The following is a 27404-nucleotide window of genomic DNA, read 5'->3' on the forward strand; positions in this document are numbered from 1 at the left end:
ACCTGGGGTGGCAGCTTGGACAGATGCAGGGCCACCTGGGGCCCATCGCTGTCCACACTGCAGGGCAGAGGTGACAGTGCATCCTTCACATTTCATCTGTGAAAGGAACCCATCTGCCAGGGCTCCTTCCTGCCAGCCCTGGGCAGGGAGATGAATACATGGCTTAGATATGACCCTACCTGGAGGAACTCACAGACCAGAGGGGGAGGGAATTCTGGGAATACAGAGGAGGGACTTGGGAGAAATCAGGGAAGACTTCCTGGAGGATGTGACAGTTGAGCACATTCTTAAAGTATGAGTAGGAGTTTATATTGGCCAGGGGAGAGTTCTGCAGATGGAGGTAACAGGGCACGCAAAAGTACAAAATCTTGAAAGGTGAGGTTGTTCTGGGAACAGTGAGTATTTCAGGTGTGGAGATAGAAGGGAATGCATATTTCCTTGCTCTGGGCTTGGTGCTGGTGGTGGCTCACTCAGAGTTGACTAGGTGAAGCTGTATGAGCTCTGTCTGCTGCCCTTTTGTTGTATATCACGTGACCAAGTGACCTCTGGAAGGGGTGAGGCTTCTGGGAGAGGGGGCAGCCTGGCTCCCGTGTCTTGACTCTGAACCCTGCACTCTCCTTGCATGACCCTTGGTGTTTTGCGGGGCCTCCCTTCTGCCCCAGGAGGAGGGACACTGACCATGTTGGCCCCATGCACTGCTGGGACTGAGTGACCGGGGGTACCTTGGAGGCATGGAAGATATATGGCTGGAAGACTGAGGGGCCAGGGAGCTGGGAAGGAGGGGGTCACAAAGTAGAAGGCCCAGAAGAGATCACATGGAAACCCTTTCTGAGCTTCAGATAGTCTTTATTTGGAGGACAGAGAGCCCCTTTCTGGGCCCAAGTAGCCCCTCCCCACTGGGTTGCCCACCCAGTGGCGTCATACGGCCCACCCTTGTTTGGGGTACCTCTGGGCGGGTAGTGGATATGGAGTGAATGTACCCCTCTTCCTCACTCCCGCGAGTAATGACCAAGATGCCACTGTCATTTTTTGGTGTTGAAGAGACTCCTTATTCAGTGCATGAAGCCCTTAAAAGTCCCTCCTCCAGGCACCAACTCTTTAGAGCCACGAACTATCTAGGAGAGTAGCTGAGGCAGAAGGGTACCCACATGGCCATTTCCTGAGGTTGACCCAGCTCCCTTGGAGGTGTATGATCTCCTGGGATCTCCAAGCTCAGCTCTGCCTGTAGGTCATTGGCACCGTTGTCCCTATTAGACATTGGGGATCCAGGAAGGTGACTTTGCTTTGGCCCTGGCTGAGAAGGCCCAGCCCCTACGATCCCTCACTTGGGGCTGACACCTGGCGGCTCTGAGATGCCTAGCCAGGGTGTCAGGTGGAATTAACTGGCAGCAGGGACAGGTGGGTGTTGATTGAGGCCGATTGTTGGGAGGTAGTGGCCGCAGGCTGCACAGAGCTATTTCCAGCCACTCCGATGTGTGAAGGAGGCTTAATCCTTCTAAGTGCCCTTGTGCTCTGGCAGCATGGAGTGAGGGCAGGGGCCCAAGGCCAGAGCAAGGTCAGCCTTCCCCTGGTTGTCTGCATTTCCCTTCACTTCTACTCACCCATCCACCCATCTACCTACCCACCACCTATTTACGCATCTACCCATCCACCTACTCATTCACCCATTCACCCACCCACCCATCCATCCATCCATCCTTCTGTTGTCATCATTCAGTCACTCATTTCCTCTGTGTTCATTTTTGATCTACCACGTGCCAGGCACCATGCTAGGCCCCAGGATCCTGGCTCACGGTCTAGGGGTGGGGAGAGAGCACCAAGGGCCTGTGATGGAGGGGAGCACGCCCACCGTAGGAGCAGTGGCTGGCTTTGGGAGATGATCCGTCCTCGAGCTGTGTCTTGGGGACCAAGCAGGGAATTCACGAGTGGCACTTGGGCTGACGGTCTTCTAGTCAGAGGGCCGGCATGGACAGGGGCTCAGAGGCAGGAAGAAGGGCAGCAGGGAGCGGGAAGTCATCTGTGAGATGCAGTGTGAGTGGTGGGGCCGGCGTTGGGGAACGGAGTGGAAAGCTGGATGAGGCTCAGCTCATGAGAGAGTTGGGCCAGGCCTTCTAGGGGCTGGTCCCATAGGGATGGGAATCCTTGAGGGTCTTAAGCAGGGGAGCATCTGAGAAAGATGCCTTGGTGAGAAATGTACAAAAGAGGCAAGACTGGAGGCAGGAAGATGAAAGAAGGACCATGAGCTCTGCTTTCAGGGAGCCTCTGCTCCCTGCCTTTTGTTGCTAGGGCCTCCTTTCTCCTCTCCTCGAAGGCTGCATGCTCTGCTGCTGTCCATCTGGCTCTGCAGGAGTTCTTAGGGTGGCCCCCGGGGCCTTAGTGCTGGACTTGTGGACTCCCCTAGGTGCCCAGGGCCCATCCTCCATCCCAGAAAAAGGGCCCCGTGGAGTGGATCGGTGGCTTCAGCTGCCGTTGTCCTATGACCTCTTTTTCCTGACTGCACCTTCCCCCAACTTCTTTCTCCCCTGGGATCTGTCCCAGGCCTCACCCGAACTGGGAGAGGGACCTGCGGTGGCTGCACCCAGGCCCGGGGGATGCACATCCTGGAGACCACCCCCTTCTTCTGGCAGATTTGTGTGCGTCTGGGGCTGTTTCCAAGAGCTGCATAAACACTCCAGGTGGCTTCTGTGCCAGGTGTGTGACAGTGCAGAGAAGGAGGAACTGTGGCCCCTGAAGCCTGGGCGGGCGGGGCACACGCATCAAATCTGAGATGGTGGCAGGGCTGAAGCCTGGTGATTCTCTGCACTTGTCTCCAGGTGACCTTTGGTTTCTCAGTTTCCTAATTAGCGCTGCAAGCTGTGGAGCTCAGGGAGGGACTGCGTCTGGGTAAGGGGTTGCGGGAGAGGTGAGGTCCCGCTACTTCTCTGGTGGGGCTTCTCCCTGAGCTCCTGGTGGAGGGCGGGAGAGAAGAGGCTGGGCCAGGACTTGAGGCACCTGCTGGGGTGGCTCCTGCTGTTGCAAACACCCCTGCTCCTCTGGGAGCACAGAGCGGGGGAAGCTGTGCTGGGTGGGCTCTGTCCGCCGCTCTAGGGAGTGTCAGCTCAGGAAGTGGCTTTTCCATAGCTTTACATGTGAGTGAGGGGTGTGTGTGAGAGTGTGTGTGTGTGTGTGTGTGTGTGTGTGTGTGTGCATGTGTAGTCAGTGTGCTGTGTGTATGGTATGTGGTGTGTGGTCTGTGCTGTGTGTGTGATACATGGTGTGTGTGTACAGAATGGGTGTGTGTGGTGAGTGTCATATGTTTTGTGTGTGGTATGTGTGTGTATGTGGTGTGTGTGGTGTGTGTGTATGTGGGGGGTGTGTGTTGTGTCTGGTGGCCAAGGATGGGTGGGTAGGAGCAGACCGGTCCCCCCTTCCCCGGTGTGTGGCTTTGTGCGTCTTCTGGGATGCCCGTGATGGGATTCTTCTCTCTCGTCCTCACCCTCTTCTCTCTCTTCATGGCTGTGCCCTGTGCCCCATCAGCCCACCTACCCATCTGCAGGTCTTGACATCTTCATCAGGCAGCTGTTAACTGAACCAGGCCTGTGGAATTCCAAAGCTCCCTGTAGTCGGTCCCTGGGGGTCCCAGCTCTATAGAAAGGAGAGGTGACTCCACGAGTGCCCCCAGCCTGACCCTGGCCACACACCACCACAATGTTGCTCTGGTTGGTATAACCACGTGCAGGTTCATTTACTGAAGGTTCATCTCATGCTGAATGCTCTCAGCCAGTGGGTACTCATAGAGCAACTACCTCAGGTAGGGACCAGTTTTGAACTTAAAAAAGGTTCTGCCCTCAAAGAGGTGTGGGACCTCTAAGCCGGGATACCAGTACCTTTTAAGGTGCCTTCCAGACCCCGCTGTATTCAGGCCAACTTCGGGCATCAGTCCACCTTCCCTGAAAAATAATGTGCTCCAAGGAGACTGCGAATTGCAGTGAGCAATATATAGTCCTCATCTGAATACGATTATGCTTAAACACTATAAATATTCCTAATTCTCAGCCTGGAGTACTGCTTCCCTTGGTATTACATCCTTTTACAAACCACTTGAGAAGTCAGCCATTTAAGGTAAAAGAGTTGTGCCGCTCTGGGCGGCTGCCTCTCCTGGTGCCACGGCTGCAGAAGTGCAGGAAATGGACGGAGACCCTGAGCGGTGCTTGCATCTCAGTTCTGTGATGTACCAGGGCCCTGGCCAAGTCATTGGGCCGTTCAGCTCCCCACCCTGGCCTGTGGGAGGGGCTGGAAATGGCATCCCCCTCCTTCCTCCCTGCCCCTTCTTCTTCACACCTGGGTCCTCAGCTGCAGAACTCGAGCCACAGTTCCGTAGGGCAAAATCAATACTTTCTATAAGAAGTGGGTCCTCAGCACCTCGGCTTGATCTAACTCAACAGTTTCACTCCTTCAATACACATTCCCCAGATAGCTGCACCTTGGGGACCCTGGAGTGGCCTCGACACGGTCCCAGACCTTCAACAGCTCACGCTTTGGTGGCAGAGACAGAAGGTGATCATTCAGAGTGACAAGTGCCAGGCTGAGCTGAGCTGGGGGGTGTGGGTGTGTGTGGGTGGAAGGTCCCAGGGGGCTTCCTGAAGGTGGGCACTCTTGAGCTGAGCTTTGAAGTGGGAGGAGGAGGGGGACACAGAGTTTGGGTGGTGGTGTGACAGTGGCCAGTGCCCTGGATGGCTGTGTAGAGGGCGTGAAGCCTGGGTGCACTAAAGATGTCAGCTGGTTGCCTCCTCAGGGTGGGTCGGGGCCCCTGGGGCACGATGGAGGTGTGTGTGGGGGTGCCACTTGGGGGTGGGGTCTTTGTGAATGGGTAGTGTCCATGTGGCCCTGACAGAGCAGAAGCAGCTGTGCTGGGAGGCCCAGGGCAGGGCTGGTGGGGCAGGGTGGCCATGAGTCTGACCGTAGCTGGTGTGGGCTGCAGCATCCCAGTGCGTGCCTTCCTCTGTCCACCCTAGGCTCTGAGGCTTAGGGAGTGGCTTCTGGCTAACCGTGTGGGAGTGTGAGTAGCTCTCTAAGAAGGAGGAGGAGTGGGCCGGGGTGGGGAGTGATGCCTCTCTCTAGTAGGGCTCTGCCCAGATAGGTACTGGCACTTAGGCTTATTCATCCTGATGCTATCGTGGTTTAAATAGATGCAGGAAAGAGATTTGTGAGTCTGTGTATGTTGGGAGTGTTGGGGGGGGGCACTGGAGAGGGTGGGAATTCTGGATTCGGCAGGAGGTGGGAAGGGGAGGAATAGAGCCCACTTAGTGGGAATGAGAGCAGGAAAGTCTCCTCCTTTCCTTTTATCATTTGACTTTTGACATCAGTCTGTCGCCTCCTGGTCCTTGGTCTTCACCTGTATCACTTGATAGAGTGGGAATAGCAGGATCTGCAAAGTTAGACTTACTTGAGTTCGAACTCAGGCTCTGTTGTCTTCCTGCTGTGTGACTTTGGGCAAAGGACTTGCCTCTCTGAGCCTCAGTTTTTTCATCTGAAAAACACAGTCAATAATCTTTTATTTTTGTTTTTTTGTTTTTTTGTTTTTTTTGCGGTACGCGGGACTCCCATGCTGTGGCCTCTCCCGTTGCAGAGCACAGGCTCTGGACGTGCAGGCTCAGCGGCCATGGCTCACGGGCCCAGCTGCTCTGCGGCATGTGGGATCCTCCCGGACTGGGGCACGAACCCGTGTCCCCTGCATCGGCAGGCGGACTCCCAACCACTGCGCCACCAGGGAAGCCCCTTTTTTTAACATCTTTATTGGAGTATAATTGCTTTACAATGGTGTGTTAGTTTCTGCTTTATAACAAAGTGAATCAGTTATGCATATACATATGTTCCCATATCTCTTCCCTCTTGCGTCTCCCTCCCTCCCACTCTCCCTATCCCACCCCTCTAGGTGGTCACACAGCACCGAGCTGATCTCCCTGTGCTATGCAGCTGCTTCCCACTAGCTATCGATTTTACGTTTGGTAGTGTATATATGTCCATGCCACTCTCTCACTTTGTCACAGCTTACCCTTCCCCCTCCCCATATCCTCACAGACCTCTCTAGTAGGTCTGTGTCTTTATTCCTGTCTTACCCCTAGGTTCTTCATGACACTTTTTTTTCTTAGATTCCATATATATGTATTAGCATACAGTATTTGTTTTTCTCCTTCTGGCAGTCAATAATCTTATCTGAGAATTGTCAGGCAGATCAAACGAGATGAGGAAGAAGCTGTCATGTGGAACTTATTTGCTCAGTAAGTTAGGTCTCTCCCTTGGCCTGTTCTGCCCACAGTATCACCATGTCTCTGGGATGAGATGCAGCATGCGGTTGTAGCTTGCTGTCCATGTCACCTCAGCCACATCTTGGAGAGTAGACGCAGGCCTCTGGGGGCTGCCCGCTCGCATGGGCCTGTGGGAGGGAGTGCACTTGCCCAAAGGGCTGAGCCGAGCTGCCCTTCGATGAGGTGTAGGTCCCTGCAGGGAGGAGAGACGGCACTGAGGCAGGCCACGGAGTTCAGGTATCTGCAGAACTGCCCGGAGTCATCCCTGCCAAATCCCGGCGAGGCTCAGTGGCTTGGAGTGAGGCTTGGGCAGATGCCAGCGCCGCCATGGGACCTCCTTCTCTGCGCAGAGTGGTGTGCATGCATGTTTGCTGGGTGGGGCATTCGGAGGGACCAAGCCCTCAGCCCCCCCATTTTCCCCATTCCTCTTCTGGTGTGGACACTGGTGACTGTGTCTTCCTGCCCCGTGTCCCCTTGTCTTCTCCAGGGAAGGTGTCTGGGCAGAAGAGCGGTGGGGGCGCTGCCTCCCACGCCTGGGGCAGGGCTGGAGCTGGGTACCACTTCAACCTACCATGCCTTCGAGGTCCAACCATCCACAGGGCACCTCTTTCACAGCAAGAAAATGCCTTGGGGGAGTGCAAATCACAATAAGCATCATATTGTGCTATGTGTGTGTGTGTGGGGGGGTGACTCTCATTTATTCTCCGAGCCTCCCCACCCTGGTTTGATGCACCACAGTGTCCCTGACCTCCAGTGGCCCTGACTGTCCTCTCTGCCTCCTGTCCCGGCACTCACTGACCCAGGTCCTACCAGCGTGAAGAGCAGGCAGAGTCAGCTGCAGCCTCCTGTCCTCTTGCTGTGTCCTCACTGGGCCACTTCTCTGAAGGCAGGCCTCGCCTGTGCTCAGGAGGGGAGCTTCCAAGGCTCCCTGGTGCTCATGGGGTCAAAACAAAGCCCTTCAGCTGAGCAGGCAAGACGTCCACTGTGAACCCACCTCCTTGTGTCCCCATCACCCCGGGATGAGTGGCCCATTCCTGGCAGATCCACAGAAGCCACGTGTGGGCCTTGGCTCTCACCAGGCCACCAGCCTGGTTGCCCTCTTTCTCTTGGTCCCCCCCCCCTTTTTTTTTTTTTGCGGCACGCAGGCCTCTCACTGTTGTGGCCCCTCCCGTTGCGGAGCACAGGCTCTGGACGCGCAGTCTCAGCGGCCATGGCTCACGGGTGCAGCCACTCCGCGGCATGTGGGATCTTTCCGGACCGGGGCACGAACCCGTGTCCCCTGCATTGGCAGGCGGACTCTCAACCACTGTGCCACCAGGGAAGCCCCTCTTGGTCCCCTTTCGGCCTAGCATCAGCAGCCCTGCCCTTTGTGAAGCCCTTTGCCGCTCCAGGCCACATGACCACCAGCTCACACGCCTCCTGCCTCACATCCCTCTGTGGACACCGAGCCTCGTGTGGCGCATGCCCTGGGTCCCCCTCCAGATGACATTTCTGGGACCTGGGGCCAGATCTGCATCACCTTTGTGTTTTCAGTGTGGTTCCCAGCTGGGCACGTAGTAGGTGATCGGAGAGATTTGGGATGGGCTCTCGGGGGCAATTTGACTACCTGGTGGGGAGGACCTGGCTCCCAATCGGTCTTCTTGTGGCTAGAAAGGTGCCAGTGGGAACACTGACCCCCACCGATCACATTTCTCTTAAGTTCCTCTCTGGTTTGTGAGTTTTGTTGTGTTGTTTTTGAATTTTCTCCAAGCATCTGCTACTATGAAAATTTTCATTATCACTGGCAAAGATCCCTTCTCATCCCTGCTGGCTGCAGGAGATTTCTGACTTCTCTCCTGGTCTGCTCCGAAGCACCTGGGAACTGAGATGGGTAATGTCCCTGGACCAGCCGGGCTCTTTCATGCAGGTCTCAGGAGTGAGCCATCAGCGGGGCTGGCCTGAGTGGCCAGGGCCACGCAAGCCACAGCCCATGTCCTGAGGGTTTTGCTTTTATTTCCTCAGGCTGTAGGGCTGGTCCAGCCGGGAAGGCTGCCTTTGGGGGCCAGGCCAGCACCCGCCCCATCCCCTTTTCTGTTCTTGAGAGACCCTCAGGTGGGGGCCGCTGGGAGCAGGGGCAGCTGCTCCCTAGACTCATTCTCTAAGAGTGGCCCCGTCTCTACAATTCTGGAGGCTGGGTGTTGTCATGATGGCTGTTAGGGTGATGATGAGCTGTTAGAAGTCAAGGGCGGGCAGGGCCTTGGGGTGAATGAGCAAAGCCGCTGCAGGCTTTGGCAGGCACCCAGGCTGGGTGTCAACCCCGCCTCACGCCTCACCAGCAGAGCTGCAGCTGGCACCCTGTTAGGCATGTGCACGGGTGGGCAGAGGCTGGCCTTGAGCACTGTATTTCATTGTTTGGTTTGGTTTGTTGATTAAATGCATTTATCATATTTGAAATCACTGTTGCAATCCTATTTTTAAGGTGGGGCCTGGAGGGGGTGTGGCTTGCCCAAAGCCCCAAGTAGCTGTAAGAAAAGAGCAGTGATTTGAGTCCAGACAGTTCGGCGCCAGAACCTGTCCTCTTACCACTGTGCTGTTCATCTCTCTACGAGGGAAACAGTGCTTCATTTCTTTCTGTTTTAGCCCCAGAGGGTGGACAGTGGCCTGCCACCTTCCCCTATATGTCATCGGATGTCCTCTGCACTAATGTGGCTTTCAGTTTAGAAGAGGCTGGGGGCTTACCTGGTGGAGCAGTGGTTAAGAATCTGCTTGCCAGGACAGGAATAAAGACTCAGATGTAGAGAATGGAATTGAGGACACGGGGAGGGGGAAGGGTAAGCTGGGACGAAGTGAGAGTGGCGTGGACATATATACACTACCAAATGTAAAATAGATAGCTAGTGGGAAGCAGCCGCATAGCACAGGGAGATCAGCTCAGTGCTTTGTGACCACCTAGAGGGGTGGGATAGTGAGGGTGAGAGGGAGGAGACGCAGAGGGAGGGGATATGGGGATATATGTATACGTATAGCTGATTCACTTTGTTATACAGCAGCAACTAACACACCATTGTAAAGCAATTATACTCCAATAAAGATGTTAAAAAAAAAGTAAATTTTAATTAAAAAAAAAAAAAGAATCCGCCTGCCAATGCAGGGGACACGGGTTTGAGCCCTGGTCTGGGAAGATCCCACATGCCGCAGAGCAACTAAGCTCGTGCGCCACAACTACTGAGCCTGTGCTCTGGAGCCCGTGAGCCGCAACTACTGAGCCCGCGTGCCACAACTACTGAAGCCCACACGCCTAGGGCCTGTGCTCCGCAACAAGAGAAGCCACCGGAATGAGAAGCCCATGCACTACAACAAAGAGTAGCCCCGCTCTCCGCAACTAGAGAAAGTTTGCGCGCAGCAACGAAGACCCAGTGCAGCCAAAAATAAATAAAATTAATAAATTTATTAAAAAAATAAAATAAATAAAAGAGGCTGGGAAGGAGTGTGCTAAGTGCTTGATAAGTGAATGAATGATGAATGAATAGACGCTTCCCAAGGGGAAGGAATTAGCATCTTAGAATTGATTCAAGATGTATTTTGTGCCAGAGGCTTCTTTTCATGTCTTCTGTGTAATGCAGGTGCTGTGACCCCTCCCTCCCTGCCCTCCTCCCATTAAAAAAAATTAGACACTGACGTCTGACGAGTGTCCAGCTCGGGCTGAATGCTAAGTGACAGGATGTGGCTTGGGTTTCAAGATTGCTACCTCCCGGGAGGAGTATCAGAGGGCTGGATGGACAGAAGTTCACATATAAGAGACACATCAGGAGTTTGTGGGACCACTTTCCTGCCAGCATTCTGTTCACAGTCAGCTGTGGGTTTGGACCGGTAAATGTGGACAGCAGCCTGCTTGGATTTCTTCATGCAAAGACCATGACAAGGATGTGAAGAACACGGCAGGACCTGGGTGGTGTAACCAGCTCCAGCTGCCACCAGCACCTCCCCGGTGTTGCCCCGTTTCCTGCCTGCTGCCCTCACCCTAGGTGCCGTGTGATGCGGTCTGTGGGGAGCAGTGTTCAGAGGAGTGAGGAAGGCGTGAGGGGGCTGCCCCTCGCTGCTTATCTTCCTGGGCTTGGCTTCAAAGCATGGGGGCTGGTGACAGCCAGGGAGGCCAGCAGCTAGGTGGGGCAGGGTGAGGAAAGGGGCTGAGCTGTGGAGGGGTGGCCCCTGAAGAGGGCTCGGCAGCCCAGATCCCTCATTTGAGGGACATCTGGCAGTTGGCAGTGTTGAGCTCAAAGCTCACATCTGGAGACTGGGTGTGGCTCTCCAGTCATGGAACCAAGGAAGGCGGCAGGATGGACGGGGGGCTCCTCTGGGCCAGTAGAGCCCAGAAGATGGGGGTTTAGGGGTGGTATCCTTCCCTGGAGAGTGGGCTATCCCTGCCCTTTGGGAGGGCTTCAGGCATGGTTCCAACCAGGTGACAGGCCAGGGAGTGGCACAGAGGGCTGGATCCACCTATGCCTGACTTGCCCAGGCTGTTGGAGGGGGACTGAGGTGTGTGGGTGTCCCTGTGGATACTTACCCTAAAGACAGCCCCGTAGGATGGTGACAACCTATGGCCTTAAGGTTTACCTGGTGATAGCAACCATCTGGGGCTGCCCAGTGGTGGTGGTGGACCAAGGCCAGCATTTGTACTCATCCAGCATTGTCCTATTGTTGCCGGCTCCCCTGAGGCATCTGAGTGTCCATCCCAGCCTGGGTGCTAGGGGCAGAGAGGCCTCTAGGGGGCTCAGTCCAGAAGGTGACAGAGACCCCTGAACAAACAGTGACACTGAGCTGTAATCGTGTATGTGGTAGGGATGCAGCAGGCGTAAGGCCTGAGCTGTTCTAACTGGGTGAAGAAGGCCTCTGGAGAGGAAGAGGCACTTGAACTGGGTCTGGAATGATGAGGAGGGGACAGTGATGTGAATTTCTAGCAGGGGAGTGCAGGTGCAGAGATTTGAGCCTGACATAGCCTGGCCTCAGGGACCCCTGCTTTGCACCCTGGAGCCTGGGAGTTGCCTTCTGGAAGCCTGCTGGCAGCCCAAGCTGCAGGATTAGTGTGAAGTCTTGGAGCTGGAGCTCAGCACTGGAGCTTGGCAGGATGGGGATGTTTCCGTGCCCTCCACGTTTTCCTGGAAGGGGTCACGGCCCAGAGGTGACACTTGTTCCTGCTACACTAATCCCCTGGGCGGGGAGGACCAGAGAGCTGAAGGCCTACAGGTGGGCATCCGTGGGTCAGCTTTCAAGCCCCGGATGAAGCCTAGGGCCAAGGCATAGATGTGGGGCTCTGTCCCTTTGGGCCGGTCAGTCCTACAGGGAGAGGGGGCATAGGCTGGCGGGGGAGAGAGTGAGTTTTGCATACACATATACTCTCTCTCTCTCTGACAGAGAGCTGAGACTTAGAAAGTGGGAAACAACAGAGAGAATAAGAGAGATATCAGAGAGAGCTAGAAAAAGTCAGACATGGGTTGAGATGGAAAGGGAGAACCTGAAGCCTCATGGTGTCTCTGTTCCCCATCTGAGAGGGCCAATGGGCCCTGGAAGGAGCACCAGGCTGGGGCCTGGTGTCTGGATGGCCTTGGCTTTCCGGAGACAAATGCAGGTGGAGGGAGGGGAGAGGCAGGCACGGAGCTGGCCTCGGGCACCCTGGGGATGCGGGGAGGACTGAGGTCAGGCTCCGTGGTCTGGCCTGTCCATGTATATCCAAACGTGACCTCTGGTTCACTGCGCTCATTTAATCCTCGTAAGAGTCCTAGAGGTGGGGACTGTTCTTAGCCCATTTACAAGTGAGGAATTGAGGCTCAGAGAGGTTAAGTGACTTGCTTGAGGGCACACAGCTGTAGCAGTGGGCCTGCCTGCCTCCTGGGCCCATGTGCTCAACTTTGAGGTCAGGGGCAGCTCAGGGTTTCAAGTCAGGCTCCCCTGTGACTTCAGGCAATACCCCAACCTCGGGTCTGTGCCTCCTGTCTAAAATGGGGTAGCAGAACCCACTTCCCTGGGAGGCTGTGGGGCTCAGTGATTAGTTGGATGGGCCCTGAATGGTGCCTGGCCCGTACTTTGCCTTTCAAACTCCTACTCATCCTCCAAGACCCATCCCAAATGCCTCTTTCTCTATGGAACTTTTCCTTGACATCTCCTTGCTAGGCAAAATTAATCATTCCTTCTCCTGCAAGATTCTGGCACACTTCTCTTGAGTGTGTATTATTTGACTTTATGCTGAATCCCTAAGATTCCCTTAGGAATTCCTAAGAAAAAGGAATGAGTCCCACAGCCTTCTGTATCTCTAGGCACAGGACCTGATACAGTGATGATCAGAGGATTTGGGGTGAAGGAATGAGTAAGTGCAAGCACAGATACACGGTGAGGGGAGCCCAGGAAAAGACGTCTGGCCTCGGGGCAGAGATGCTGCAGGAGGCCCCCCTCCCCGCCGTGCTTAGCTGCTTTTGAGGTTCTCTGAGTCTCCTAGGACTCATCACTGTCCTGATTTAACTTTCACAGTGTGGGCTTCCGGTGAATCCCGGCCTGGGAGCCTGGTGTTCCCTTGGTGGAGCAGTAAAAGTCATTAACGAGGAGCCAGAGCGCTATAAATAAGCCAGCACGATCTCACCAGTGTTCCCCGTGTTTCCAATCTGCAGGAGCAGGGAATCCGTTTTGATTCATTAATTGGCATAAGGATGAGGCCCCAGAGATTGGCATGGAGCCACCGGCCCTTCCCCACCCTACTGGTTGGCTCCGTGCATCCTGCCTGCACCAGCTGCCCCCCTGCCCTGGGCTACAGTCCAACATCCAGTGGGACCCTTTGGCCTTGCTCCTGTTCCCCTCCTTGGGCTGGGCTGACCGTGAGGCCAGAGGGGCGTGGGAGATGCTGCAGGAGAGGCACCCTCCCAGGCGCTGCTGCAAGGCAAGGCTTGGGCCCAGCCAGCTTCCCTCTCCACTGTCCCCTTGGTAACCTCTAAGCTCTTGGTGAAACCCGCCTTAGAGTGGCGGGTCAGCTTTAAGAAACTCCCCTTCTCCACATTGTGGGAGTAGCTTCACTCCGGGGAGGACCTGAGCATCTGGGGACCTTGGCAAGTTTGAAAGCTCTGCCTCACCCATGCAATATGGACACCAATAGAGCTTGTCTTATGGAGTTGTTAAGAGTATTAAATAGTTTGTTGCTTTGCTAGGCCATGCTGGGGGCTGGGCCAGAGGCTAGGAGGGTGTGCAGTACACAGGTGCTTCTGCTCACGGGCTCATGGTTCAGAGGATGGGACAAAACAGTCCACGATTGCAAACGTCAGTGGGTGGTCTGCAGGCGGAGTACCGTGAGGGAAGATTGGGCTCGTGGAAAATTCAGGGAGTCACAGTTACCCCAAAAAATACAGAATGGGGAGAGATAGCCAGACAGGAGTGGGAGGAGTGTGGTAGGCCAAGGGCAAGTATGTGAGGAGACCCACAAGTGGGCAAGAGCTTGGGCATCCGAGTTACTGCCCAAAAGCCAGCTACCTGGAACACAGGGCACGGGTGTGATGACGCAGGGCCCTGTCGGGCTGTGGACTTTATTTTAAGGGCGACGGGAAGCTAATGCAGATTTGAAGCAAGGACAGCACAGTCTGGTTGGCATTTTAATCTATGAAGGCCAGTGCACTGCAGTGGACTGAATGGGTGGCATGTGGATCTGGGGGAGGTTGGTGTGTGGAGGTCCAGTGGGGAGATAGTAGTGGTTTAGACCAAGGTGATGGCATTGGAGATGGAGGAAAGTTGACAGATCCAAGATACATTGTGGAGATAAAACAATCAGGACTTGGTGATGGCTTGGGTGCAGAGGGTCAGGGAGAGAGAAGGTTCAAGAACAACTGGGTGCTTGGGAGTGCCCCTTTACGGACATTGGGAGACCAAGAGGGACAGGATCACACCCCAGAGAGCTCGGTGTTGACGCAACAAGTTAGAGCTGCCAGTGGACTCACTGTGGGAGGCGCCCTGGTTGGGGATCAGGAGCCCAGCGAGGGCTGTGGGCTGGAGCGTTTACAGGACCCGTCAACAGAACCGAGGTGTAACTTTCAAAGGGATGGGTCAGATATACCAAGGAAGGTTGATGAGTCCATAGAGAGGACACAGTGATGGATCTGGGTCTGGGTCTGGGTCTGGGAGACGGCAAGTCATGGGAGCAACCAGAGCTCGTAAGCAGGGGCCAGCCTGAGATGGGAGAAGCTTTCTTCCTCAGCTTTCAGCACAAATGCAGATAGGTGTGTAGATCTGGTGCTAAGAACTGGGGAGAAGCCCGGAAGGTTTGAGGAGAATGAGCAAGGTAGGTGGTGGAGAGGATGTAAGTGGATATGGCGGGGTGGGGAGCCCTGTTGAGGATGGTGACACGGCTTCCCCACTTTGGGTCCCCACGTTGCTGGGTGCGTGGGTCTCTCTGACTCTCCGCTGTTTGCTCACGGACATGGAGAAGTGGGTGGGCAGGTGGACCCACCACGGTTGACCCTGGGTTGGGGTTTCCCAGCCATCCTATATAAGCAGAGAGAGCAGAGAGAGGGAGTTTGCAGCAGAGGGACTGTATGGATAGACAGACAGAAACCAAACTGAGCGAGGAGTCAGGAGTGAAGGCAGGAGGATGCTGGTGGGAGAGTCACTTAAGCAAAAGGTCTGTAGCACAAGGTGCTTGTCAAGTTTGTCCTGTGCTCAGGAGGGATGCGAGGCCTCAGTGACTCTCCCCTTTGGGGGCCTTTCAATGGCGAGAGGCGATGGGGGTCAGGGTCCTGCTGGGCCCGAACTCTAGCGCTCACCTTTGTGTGGTGCTGCCACCTGTTTCCCCCCATTTCATGGTTTTGTTTACCTTTGAAATGTCTTAATAAAACATGAAAAATAGTTATTCTCCATAGATCAGTAATTTACTGTGAGTTATGACAATATTAAATTTGGTCAATTATTCATCAGCTATAAAGTATTTATAAATGCTACCTTAATTTAAAGCATTAGCTGCTAGAATTCAAATATTAATAAAGTTGGTGCCAGCTTAAAGGAGGAAAGGAAGGGCACAGATAATGAGGGTAGCCTGGGGGAGGGTGAGCGCTCCTGGCTGTTCACATGGAGCCCGGACTGTGGGGCAGGCAGAGGTGCTGGAGGGCCTGGGGCTGGCCTGCTGCACCCCGTCGGAGAGAGATCATTACTTCTGGAGGGCAGGGCTGAGCCCAGGGCTGCCCGGAGCCAGCTCTCCCTTCTGCTGCCTGCTGTTACCAGCAGAGCCTTGCCCAGCTTCTCCGACAGGAGGGCACCTCTGCCAGGCTGCTTCCACTCAGGTGGAGTGCCCTCTCTCGCCTTGTCCATCTGGAGAAGTCCTGTCACTCTTTAAGGGGCTACCCAGAGGCCAGTTAGCACATGAGGTTGAAAGGGTGTGTAGCCTCAGAGAAGCAGGGGCTGCATGGGCGATCTCACCTATTCGGGGACCGCGTCAGGTCTTCCAGGAGGAACAGGTGTGGATGTGCTCTGGGCACCATGCATTCAGGGCACATGGTGGAGGGAAGGGCTGGGATGGCCGTGGTCAGCATCATTATTAGGTGACGGCACCAGGAATTGTGCATCTCTTCCAGCTCAAGCCTCCTGGGGTATTGCTTCCCCCAGTCTTGGCCTGAGAATTTTCCAGGAATGCCCATGGGGATGGAGAAGACTGGGCATGGATCAGTAGTGGTTCCCAGAGTGATCTCAGTGTCTGGGGGCACCCCTCTTATCCCCAACACCCACCTGAGGCCCCGAGTGACTTGATGAACCAAGGATTTGCCTTTAGCCGAGGGAGGCCTTGTTCTGGCTTGCTGGCTCCTTCTCTAGGCCCTGCGTTAAGTGTGGAGCTGCCCCAGGAGTTTCCATCCTGGGGATACGCATAGGGTTGGGTAGAGTCAGCCATGGAATCCTGGCCTCTGTCCTCTGCTGGCCACCATCTCTTCCTGGGACTGGCTGTAGAGGTACCTGGTGGTCCAGTTCTGATGCTCTCGTTGCCATCCATTCTCTGGCTATATGATCCTAGCCAAGTGGTCAGCCCTCTCTGTGCTTCAGTTTTCTCACCAGGGGATCAGAAAGCTCACCTGGGGTGAGAATTAGGGAGACCCTGCTTGTCAGTGCTACACCCGGCACATCCTACCCTGAGAGTCCTGTGTCTGGAGAATCCTGGATCAGCAGGACGCTGACATCTCAGGGGAAGCTGGCAGGGATGTGACTATGGGGCTGTCTGGGAATGCTGGCTGAGCTCCGTGGATCCTCTTGCCTGGGCCCAACCCTGAGTCTGAACAGCCTTCTTCTTCCCGATTCCTGGGAATCCATCACGTGGCCCAGAGCCCTCTGCTCTCCTAGGCCGCTGAGCTTGGGTAAGGGGTCTTGAAGCTGCTCATTACAGTCATCTCTGCTTCTTACTTTCGCAGCGGATGAGCCATTCTTGGGGAGCTCATATCAATCCATCAAGCCTGCATTGTTATCATCAAGAGAGATCAGCTTTATGACCATATGATACTGGAGACAAAGAATGATAACAAAGGCTGTTATCTTCTAGTGAGCTGCAGAGGCACCTGTAAGCTGGAGACAGGTGACTTCTACATTCTTACTATGCATCGGGCAGTGCCAAGTGGTTCTTCACATACAAAGACCTTTCAGAGAATATGCACAACGGCTCTGTGAAGCGGGTGCCATGATCTTTCTCTGACAGAAAAAGCACAGAGGCCCAGAGAGGGTCAGCCCCTCGCCCAAGGTCCCACAGCATGTACGTGGCAGGGCCTGGATTCAGATCCAAGCCGTTGGACGCCGCACTGGGGTTCGGTGTCTCTTCTACAACTGGGTTGTGAGTTGTGTGATGTCCTATCCTAGGAATGAGCACACAACCTTGTTTAAGCTAATAGCTGGTGTGGCTTTGATCTGATGTATTTTGATCTTGTTATTTTTGTGTTAGGAGCCTCTAAATAACCATCATTTCAACAGTGCCCCAATTAGCAGCCATTCACAGTGGATTAGAAATTGACTTGTATCAGGCTTCTCCATTAGTGCCTGGGAGAGGCTTCCAGCCTTAATTACCCACCCTGCTCACCTAGGAGGTCGAGGCCTTGAGGAGCTTCCGTGGTGCTGCAGGTGTCCGTACAGGGGTGGGTCAGGGTGCCCACCTCCACGGGGAGGGTTGGTCAGCAGCACGAGTGAGGTCGTTCTCTGTTGTAACTGCTATTTCTTGGGATCCTGGGCACGATTTGGGTGGGGACATTGATGGGGAGCTGGGGATGCCCAAGGAGAGGGGCAGGAAACTGACATGTATTAATATTTAGCATCTTTTCTTGCGCATGGCACGGGATCGGCATTTGTGGTCCACGTTCTAAGTCAGTGCTCCCGTAACTCTGCTGGGTAGAGGTTCATCTCTTCAATGAATAGGAAATGGGGGCTCAGGAAGGAGACATGCCCATGGCCACACGGCCGCCGGCCAGAGGAGCCCAAACTGGAGCTTTGGTCTGTGAGATTCTAGCGCTCCTTCTGCTGCCCTGGTGAGCCCAGGCCCAGCCAAGAAGCTGGTGTCTCTGGCTGCCGCCGGGGCTGGGGCAGGGGGACCTGTTCCCTGAGCACATTCCCGCTGTCCAGCCCCTGTGTCTTTGTCCCACTGCACCCCTCACTCACACTGCTCCCCCCATCTCTCCTGGTCTAAATCCTTTTCTTCCTTTCAGGCCCTGATGCTGACCCCACATGAGTTCATCCTCTTCTGGGTCCCAGGGAGCTTCCCCTTTCCTTCCTTACAGGCCTAGTTGTGGGGTCTGGCTCCTTGGTAGATCCTAAGCTCCTCAGATGGGGCCTGTGTTCATCCTGCCCTTTGCCCCTCCCCCTCCCCAGTGCTCATTGCAGGGCTTTGTGCTTAGCGGGTGTGCTGAGTGTGTGCGTGAAACACACAAGAGGGAAGAGACAAATCCAGCCATGGTGAGCAGTGGGATGAGTGCCCAAATGGGGAAACTGAGCCTCAGGGAGGTCTAGTGACTTAATAACCCAGCATATGTGGAATGCGGATGGGGCTTGCCATCAGAAGTCAGGAAGTCCCTGAGAGGGAGCCAGGTGGGGTGGACGACAGAGAGCCAAGACCCAGTGATGGTGCAGTGGGTGTCTTGGGCCGGGACCAGGGGCTGGAGTTCCTGGGCAACTTTACACCCTAGTGATGTACAGTGTGTTTTGTAAGATTACTTTTTTTTTGCGGTACACGGGCCTCTTGCTGTTGTGGCCTCTTCCCGCTGCGGAGCACAGGCTCCGGATGCGCAGGCCCAGCTGCCATGGCTCACGGGCCCAGCCGCTCCGCGGCATGTGGGATCCTCCCGGACCGGGGCACGAACCCGCGTCCCCTGCATCGGCAGGCGGACTCTCAACCACTGCGCCACCAGGGAAGCCCGTAAGATTACTTTTTAAACGTATAAATGCAGTGTATCAGCATTAAAGAGAATATGTACAAGAGAAGAAAGAAAAATCCATTTATCGTCAGAGACCTTGGCTTTTAGTGTTTTCTCTTGCCTTTTTCATAAGCATGCTTTCTGCCTAGTCGTAATCCTGGTGAGCGTAAAATGTCGTGCCCTGGTTTTGTCACTTAGTCACCCCTCAGAAGCATTTTTAGACGAGAAGCCATCTTAGTCCAGCCCTTATCGGTTGTGCGGCTTCACATCTTGTTATCTGGAAAATAGACACAGTGAGGCCTGCTGTACAGGGATGTCATGAGAATAATGTGAACTCATGTATATAGAGTACTCGACAGAGTTTTTGGCACAGAGAAAATTCTCACAAATTAGTCCCTCCTCCTACATAGCTTCATACTTATCCATTGTTGGAGGATTGTTTTCCTTTTGTAAAGGAATTACCTGTTCACGACATGAAATTTTGGCAAAATATAGAAAAGAAGGAAAACCACGTCTAGACCTCTTCTAAAATGCAGTCACTTTTAACATTCTGCAGTATTTCCTTTTGATCTTTCTTTCATGCATGTTAAGTTTTATTTAATTGGTATCATAAAATACATGCAATTTTCTATTACTTTCACATAACTATTTTATGACAGGCACTTTCCCATCTGTAGTATCTTCATAAATGGTTTTAAAGGCTGTGTGTGCTTTCAACAAATGGAACACTTTTATGTCACTCACCTCTTTGCATCTTTTAGATCGTTAGCAATAAATATATCAAGAGTCTTGATAAGTATCCTCTGAATGTTTTTGGACCTGAAGCCATTTTTACAGCTTGGATGGATGCCCAAAGTGGCATTATTGAGCAGAGGGCATGAAAATGTCAAGGCTTACGGTACTATTGTATCAGTCTTTACTGAGTGCTGTGTGCCAGACACACTGTGTGTCTGGAAAAGGATGGTGAGCAGAATGGGCATGGCCTTTGTCCCCTTGGAGCTTGAGGCGAAGTGGGAGAGAGAGACAGTTATACACGCAGTGCAGTGTCCTAATAGGGGAAGTGTGGGATGCAGATGAAGCACTTGACCAAGGGTCCTTAGTCTGGGGTTGTAGAGTCTGAGTCTTGAAGCGAGAGTGGGTGTGAAGGTTCAGGAGGCCACAGGAAATGTGATGGGTTCCAGGGGCTGAAAGGTGGGCCGTGGTCTGTAACAGAGCGGGCGGGGGCGTGTGAGGAACCTGAGGCTGCAGGCACTGGGGAGCCTGCAAGACTGCCGCAAGGAGTTTGACTCTGTCCGCAACCGTCTTGGGAGCCACCAAAGGGCTTTAAGCAGTAGCATGACATGATTGGATTTCAATTCAGGAGTGAACTTGGCCGCATGGAGCCTGAATGCGAGGGGCCAGAGCATTTAGGTGGCTGCATGATCTTCAAGAGAGACTGCAGAGAGTCTCTTGTTTAACCACCCCCTCCTCCTGCCTTGTGTTTGGAGGCAGAGGGTTCAGCCGGGAGAGTTGTGGGCATTTGAGTTGTCCTCCTACCGAAGCCCATGAATGTGCAAGGTGAGTGTCCGTGCGTGGGGAGCAGCTGGCCTTTGGTATTTGAAAGCTTGGAGGTGTCTTCCTCTTCCCGCACCTTTCCAGCCTCCTACTACCTTGCTCCTTGGATTTCTTCTCTCTGGTCTCCATCTCCTCCTCCCAGCCTGGTCGGAGGCATTACATAAACCCAGGTGCTTTCAACCGAAAGAAACGTATTGTCAAAGTTGTTCAAAAGTCTGCCCTCAGACTCTAGGTCCATCTGATTCACTTTGTTATCAAGCAGAAACTAACACACCATTGTAAAGCAATTATACTCCAATAAAGATGTTAAAGAAAAAAAAACAAAGTCTGCAGCAGACGGCCTGCTGACATTCACAGGCTGTGTTTTGAAACTGCATCTGCTTCCACACATTCCTGCCATCACATAAAGCATTATTAATAAGTGTTTGCTTCAAAACTGGTGCAGTGGGTTGCAGTGTTGGGAGGTGCATCTTTCTGTTAATTGGTCTGATGTTCCAAAAAGGTCTAAGTGTATGGCTAAAAGGGGTTCCTGGAACTCATGGCTGCTGGATGACTTCAAAAGGTGATCCCTGAGCGCAGCTACCCTAGAAATAGCTGCTGGCACCTGGTCATGTTCCTCCTACACACCTGCAGTCAGCGCCCCAGCTGCTGCACGAGCATCTTCCTTTGTTATTGTCAAGTGGCTTTTGAATAATCCTGGGCTTCTGGAACCAAATGCTTCCTCTGGGGTTTGACCTAGTATTTTTATGATATGAATCAAATGGACTTGGCCAGAAGACCTAGGGTTCCTGGGGGGTTTTGCCTACAATCTGGATCCTCCGGGGTAAGTTTCTCCCTGGCGTTCCGATGTTATTTATTTATTTATTTTTTCAGTACGCGGGCCTCTCACCGTCGTGGCCTCTCCCGTTGCGGAGCACAGGCTCCGGACGCGCAGGCTCAGCGGCCATGGCTCACGGGCCCAGCTGCTCCGCGGCATGTGGGAACTTCCCGCACCGGGACACGAACCCGTGTCCCCTGCATCGGCAGGCGGACTCTCAACCACTGCGCCACCAGGGAAGCCCTTTCTGATGTTATTCGTTCCCCTCAGCCCCAATCAGTTCAGTTCAGCCAACAATTGTAGAGTACACAGTGTATTCTTGGCCTGTGGCGTGGCCTTGGGAATACATGGGTCAACAAAATGAGCTCACAGCCCAAGTGGGAAACAGGATGGCTAATTTAGTAGCACTGATGGCTGTCTCAGGCAGATGTGGGTTGTGTCCCTGTTCTACTCTCCCTGCTTGAGTAGCCTAGGACAAATGATTTTGCCTCTCCTGACCTCTGTTTTCTCATCTGTTGAATGGACACAAGAACATCTAGCTGGCAGCATCACTAGGGCATCATAGACTGTGCCTGTGAGAGCCTCTGGCCTGGCCTGGCCTGACATGGGTTCTTGGTCCCTGGAGGGAGGCAGTGTTTCTTGGAACCCTGGGAATGAGCTGCCTGGCATGAGCTGTGCCAGTTGAAGCCAGGGCAGCATCACCCCCATGCTGACCCCACCCTCTCTCTCCCCTCTCTTTCCAGCCTGTGACCTCATGACCCAGGGGATTTTGGCCTTGGTCACATCCACCGGTTGTGCGTCTGCCAATGCCCTTCAGTCCCTCACAGATGCGATGCACATCCCACACCTCTTTGTCCAGCGCAACCCAGGGGGCTCTCCACGTACCGCCTGCCATTTGAACCCCAGCCCTGACGGCGAGGCCTACACGCTGGCCTCCAGACCTCCCGTGCGCCTCAATGATGTCATGCTCAGGCTGGTGACAGAGCTGCGCTGGCAGAAGTTCGTCATGTTCTACGACAGCGAGTACGGTGAGTTGGGGGTAGGGGGTGCTCTGGGGCTCTGGTGGGGGCATGGCCAGGCACTGGGAGACCTGCGAGCTGGACCATCGCTCATGGAGGCTGAGCGCTTTGGAGTGGGCTGGGTGTGGACAGCGGTTGGTGGTCTGAGCCAGGTGGGTCTCTGGGTGGTAGGACTGAACCTCGAGCTTTGTGAGTGGGGGAGGAACTCTGAAAACAGATCTATAGACAGGAGCTAAAGTTGCCTAGCAACAACACCTTATCATGACAGCTGAAGTTGGAATCATCTTAAGAGTTTTCAATAAAATATTAATAAACCACTGGCAGGGATCTGAAGGGCTGCATGCAGGCAGTGGTGGAGGCTGGCCAGCATGGGTCCTCCTGGAAGCCTCCTCTGCAAAGTGTTCCCCTCTCACTGGCCACTCTCCCAGCCTTCCCAGCTCCTTATCTCCCTCTGCCCTGATCTGCCCTCAGTTTCAGGGTTTCTGGCTGGGGCAAAGGTCAGGGGGAGGGACACTCTGAATGTCATGGAGCCAGGCTGGGGTTGTGTGGGTCTGGGGACACTGGGCATGGCTGGTCATGGCTTCTTTGAAGGCCTCCCATATGAAAAAAAAAATCATAATTTGCTTGTGAGGAAACTAGAACAGTGGGCTTTGAGGAAATAGCTTTAGGTTTTCTATGACTGCTTTGTGAAAACAGACCATTTCTAGTCCCAAGATAAAATGGTTTCCACCTTATGCGTTTTTCTAAAAAAAACCTTTTTATTTTGAGTTAATTGAGATTCACATGCAATTATGAGAAACAATTCAGAGATTCTGTGTGCTCCAGCATCTCGCCTGTCATACCATGTCACAAGTGGGATTTGACCTTGACACAATCCATAGGCTTCGCTCATATTCACCAGTTGACATGCACTTGGGTGTGTGTATTCACTTCTGTGCGATTTTATCACATGTGGATTCATGTGACCACCACAGTCAGATGCAGAGCAGTTCCCTCACAAAGATCCCCATGCTACCCTTTTATAGCCACAGCCACCCACATTACATGTCTTTAAAGGGTGTGGGGGACTGGTGACGGTCAGCAGCTGCATAGCTGGGACCAGGGTAGAATGGGGTGGACCCTCGAAAGTCCTGTTTTTCTCTCTTGGTGAAATAACTCCTTTGCCAAGGATGTAACTAAGAAGAGAAACCAGCATATGTTTGCCTTTGCCTAAATACTCTGCTTCTCTAAGACCAGAATGTTGTCCTCAGCTCTTGAGCAAATATGCTGTTGAGAGTCTTCCAGAAGGAACTGAAAGAGCAGAGAGTCACTGTGCTGAAATTAAGATGAGGTGGTGATGGGGAGAAGGGCAACCAGAGGCTCCAGGCGCTTGAACTGGTCTCTGTCCAGGACTTGGTCTCTCCTTCCAACCCTGCTCAATCCGTGACTCTGGGAAGGCGTTTGAGACCATGTCATAGCACCTCTTAGTGGCCCAGCCTTCCCCTGACAACCCTTTGTGTTGGTGGTTCAACCCCCGACCTTGGGTCTGCTCTGAGGCTGCATCCTGTAGGCAGGTGTGGACACTGCCAGGACTGAAGGTCCAGTGTCTGTAGACCCTTCCCACCTCACTGCTCCTGGTTTCTTTGCTCTCCTTTTGCTCTGACCTATAGAAACTCTTCAAGCCTTGGTTCTTCCTAAGCCCTTAAAGTGGCTTTGGTGGGAACCTCAGCCATAGGAAGCAGTTATCAGCTCTCCAGCCTGCCTATCCCATCTGGGCTCCTGTAATTCTTGAAGACCAAATGACACCTAATGGCACTCGCTTAAATTCTGTGTTTTCTTCTTCTTACATCCCTTACCCCCACTTGGCTCAAGGATCAAGTTCCCGAGGAAGGGCGCCTGATCTCCACCTGTCTGCAGACTCCTCCCTTTCCCATAGAGCTGGTTCCTTGGTTACATGCTCTCACAGACACACGTCTCCTTCCTTCAGCCTGCTCTCAGCTTGTTGCAACACACTCATGAGGGCTAATCCTTGATGAGCAGTTACTCCCACCAGGGCTCTAAGCTCCAAGACAGTGGGCCATGTGCTCTTCCCTGCTCTGTCTCTGCTGCTTAGCATGGTGGCTGGCACACAGTAGGCCCTAAGAAATTGTCACTGTGTGAATGAACCAACTCGTTTATGCGGACATGGACTTTTCAAACAATTTTCACACAAGACAAAGGAGAAATGGGGGGAAAGACAGGGACACTGAATAGTCTGACCTCTGAGGTAGGGGAGGTGAGCTAGGAAACAGATGTTTCATTCTGTAGGCACACTCCTCTGCCCCTCTCCTCTCCCACCCAGACCCTCCAATCAAACCAAAAGGTGTGCCCCTCTTTTCTGACACGGAGACCTTTGCTACCTTTGGTAGGGTTGAAGTGAGTTTTCAACTAAACTGGCCTTTATTAGTAGTAATTCTATAAAGACACAGGGTACCCAATAGCTTTCCTCTGGTGGACCACCGCAAGCAATTGGTTGAGCCTTGAATGCTGTGTTGGGAAGGATTCTGAGGAAGCATGTAGGCTCAGCAATAAAAGCGCTGTGATTGCTCCATGAAGCATCATGTTTGCGGGGACGGGCTGGCAACATCCTGCCCTGTTTGCAGATTCTGATCTGGAAGGTAGGGGAGAATTGGGCATTTCAGAGCTGCCTTACACTTGGCTGTCGCTGTCCAAGGTGCTGATCCATTTGGCGTTAGCCTTTCTGGAGGCCAGTGCTCTTTTTTTTTTAAAATATAAATTTATTTTATTTATTTATTTTTGGCTGCGTTGGGTCTTGTTGCTGCGCGCGGGCTTGTTCTAGTTGCGGTGAGCGGGGGCTACTCTTCGTTGCGGTGCATGAGCTTCTCATTGCAGTAGCTTCTCTTGTTGCGGAGCACGGGCTCTAGGCACGCGGGCTCAGTAGTTGTGGTGCACAGGCTTAGTTGCTCCGCAGCATGTGGGATCTTTCCGGACTGAGGCTCGAACCCATGTCCCCTGCATTGGCAGGCGGATTCTTAACCACTGCGCCACCAGGGAAGCCCGCCAGTGCCCTTTCATTGGGTACTATGCAGAACTTCCTGGCTTTGCCTTCCCTGGTCATTGGCCCCCTGATTTGACAACCTTTGAGGCAGGCTTTCTACCCCAAACATTCTCTATAAAACGTTCACCACTGTTACTTGTTTTGGCCTGCCCCTCAGGCACAGCCCAACCTCCGGCCCATTTTTAACATGTTAGATGAGCCAAGGCGGTAGAAGCCCACATGCTATTTGATGCAGCCCCAAGAATTCGGGGTGTGGATGCTCCCTCAGCTTGGCTGGCATTGGCCTCTCCGAGGGCCGTGGGTGGATTTACATTGCTGATATGCCCAAGACAAATGGTGCCTCCACAACTCCTCAGGGCCCTTCCTCCACCCGATCGCTGCAACACTAGCTGCAGTGAGCCCAATTAGAAAGCAAATTGAGTGTAAAGACTGTTTCATTCCTTCCAAAGTCAAACAGAAGTGGTTTGGGGATATAGTGACTTTTTTTTTTTTTTTTGATGCTGATCTGCAAGTATCTTTACATGTATTATTTGATTAAAGCCATTTAATAACTCTCTGAGGTGGGATTATTGCTGCATTTTACGGATGAGGAATGTGAGGCTCAGAGAGATTCTTTCTGACTTCGATGCCCATGCACTTAGCCAAGGCACCATCCTATTTCTGTAATCCGGGGCTTGCTAGGCTCCAACCTTCTTCTCCTAGCCCCAGCCAGACAGAGTTAATGCCAAGGATGGGGTGTGTGGAATGGACTTGGCATGCCCTAGCTTTGTCCAGTCAGTCACTTGCTAATGAATGTCATATGTAAGATCCCACTCTTGCAAGGTGAGGACTGATCCTTCCTCATTTGCCCCTCAGCCTCCTTTTAAACAAAGGCATGTCCTTCCCTGGGTGGAGCCTGAGGACTGGGCATCTGAGTCAAGAGTCAAGGGTCAGAGAGACAAAAACACGTTCTAAGAGAGAGTTTGGCAGAGTGGTGGGAGAGGAGTTTGTGTATTTAAGGTTTACAAAATGCAAGATGTGCCATTTGGTAAAATTCCATCAAAAATACTTGTGTGCTTGTTGTGACAGCGAAAGGAAAAATGAAAGAGAAGCTGGCATTTGGGAGAGAAAATCTGTAACATTAAAATACCAAAAGTTTGGATTGAATCGAAGAGATAACTTTCTGACTTGCCACTTCAAATTCTGGGATATTCGTGTGTGTCTTGAGGAGGATGTGCTAGGAGCTGCAGGCACAGTTTCTCCCTGGTGAACACATCTGGATGAGGGGCGTATGACTGGGATCTTAGAAATCTCTGACTCATTCGTTCAACAAATATTCACTGAGTCCCTACCATGCACAACTATTTTGCTAGGTACTCTTTTTACATGAAGAAACAGATGGGTGGAGTATCTTGGCTGAAGTTGCACAGGGCTGGGATGTGAAGTCAGGACCCCAGGGCTCTTTCCTCCACAGCATCTCTGGGGTGTGGTGGTCCCTCTTGGCCTCTGGGCCAGCTTGCAGGCCTGGAATGGGGTTGGGAGCTGGGATTCCACAGGAACAAAAGCTTAAAGCTCTAAATGTATGGCCATTTCCTATTCGTGCTTGTTTTACAATTATTTTAAAAAGTTTAAAAGTTGCACATGTTTACAATGTATATGTCAAGTTAAAAGAATGGTGATAAAGTGAACTCCCATGAACCCAGACCAGTTTAAAACTGTGTAGGAGCCCTTGTGTGTCCAGCTCATATCGTGTCGTCTCCTACCTAGTGGACATAAACACTATCTTGATTGTGTTCTAACCAGTTCCTTGCTTTTCTTTATAGTTTATCATGCAAGTATGGATCCTAAGATACATATTCCTTAGTTTGGCCTCTTTGTGAACCTTAAATATCTGGAGTAACACTTCTGTACACTTTCATGATTGCTTTCTTTTTTATTCAGTATTAGGTTTTTGAGATCTGTTCACTTGATGCAGATGGGTATATGTGATCATTTTTGCTGCTGCAAAGTATCACCTGATTTATTATCCATTGTGTTACTATGGGCATTTGTTTCCAGGTTTTTGCTATTACAAATAATACTGATAAGATTATTGGTGTTCGTGTGCAAGAATTTTTTCAGGGTCTGTCTCAAAGGAGCAGAATTGCTGGACTATTGGGTATGCATGTTTCACTTTAGTATATCATTCCAAATTGCTTTCCAAAGAATTTCTATCTGTGTTCACTGCTCTCTGCAATGTATGAGCGTTCTCAAAGCTCCCCAACTTCACCAACACCTGGTACTGTTTTTACTTTTAAGATTTTCATGTGAAATGGTATCTTGCTGTGATTTTAA

At 52.8% G+C, this 27404-nt stretch overlaps 1 protein-coding gene across 1 annotated transcript in view; it reads left to right on the forward strand.

The window, feature by feature from the left end:
* Positions 1 to 27404, forward strand: part of GRID1 (glutamate ionotropic receptor delta type subunit 1) — a 666253-nt gene that overhangs the window by 108385 nt on the left and 530464 nt on the right. Inside the window, exon 3 of the mRNA XM_060033707.1 lies at positions 21779 to 22063. Coding sequence (XP_059889690.1) covers positions 21779 to 22063 — 285 coding nt within the window. The remainder of the gene's footprint in view (positions 1 to 21778; positions 22064 to 27404) is intronic.

Source organism: Delphinus delphis, chromosome 16 (assembly GCF_949987515.2).
Source record: "Delphinus delphis chromosome 16, mDelDel1.2, whole genome shotgun sequence".
NCBI lineage: Eukaryota > Metazoa > Chordata > Mammalia > Artiodactyla > Delphinidae > Delphinus > Delphinus delphis.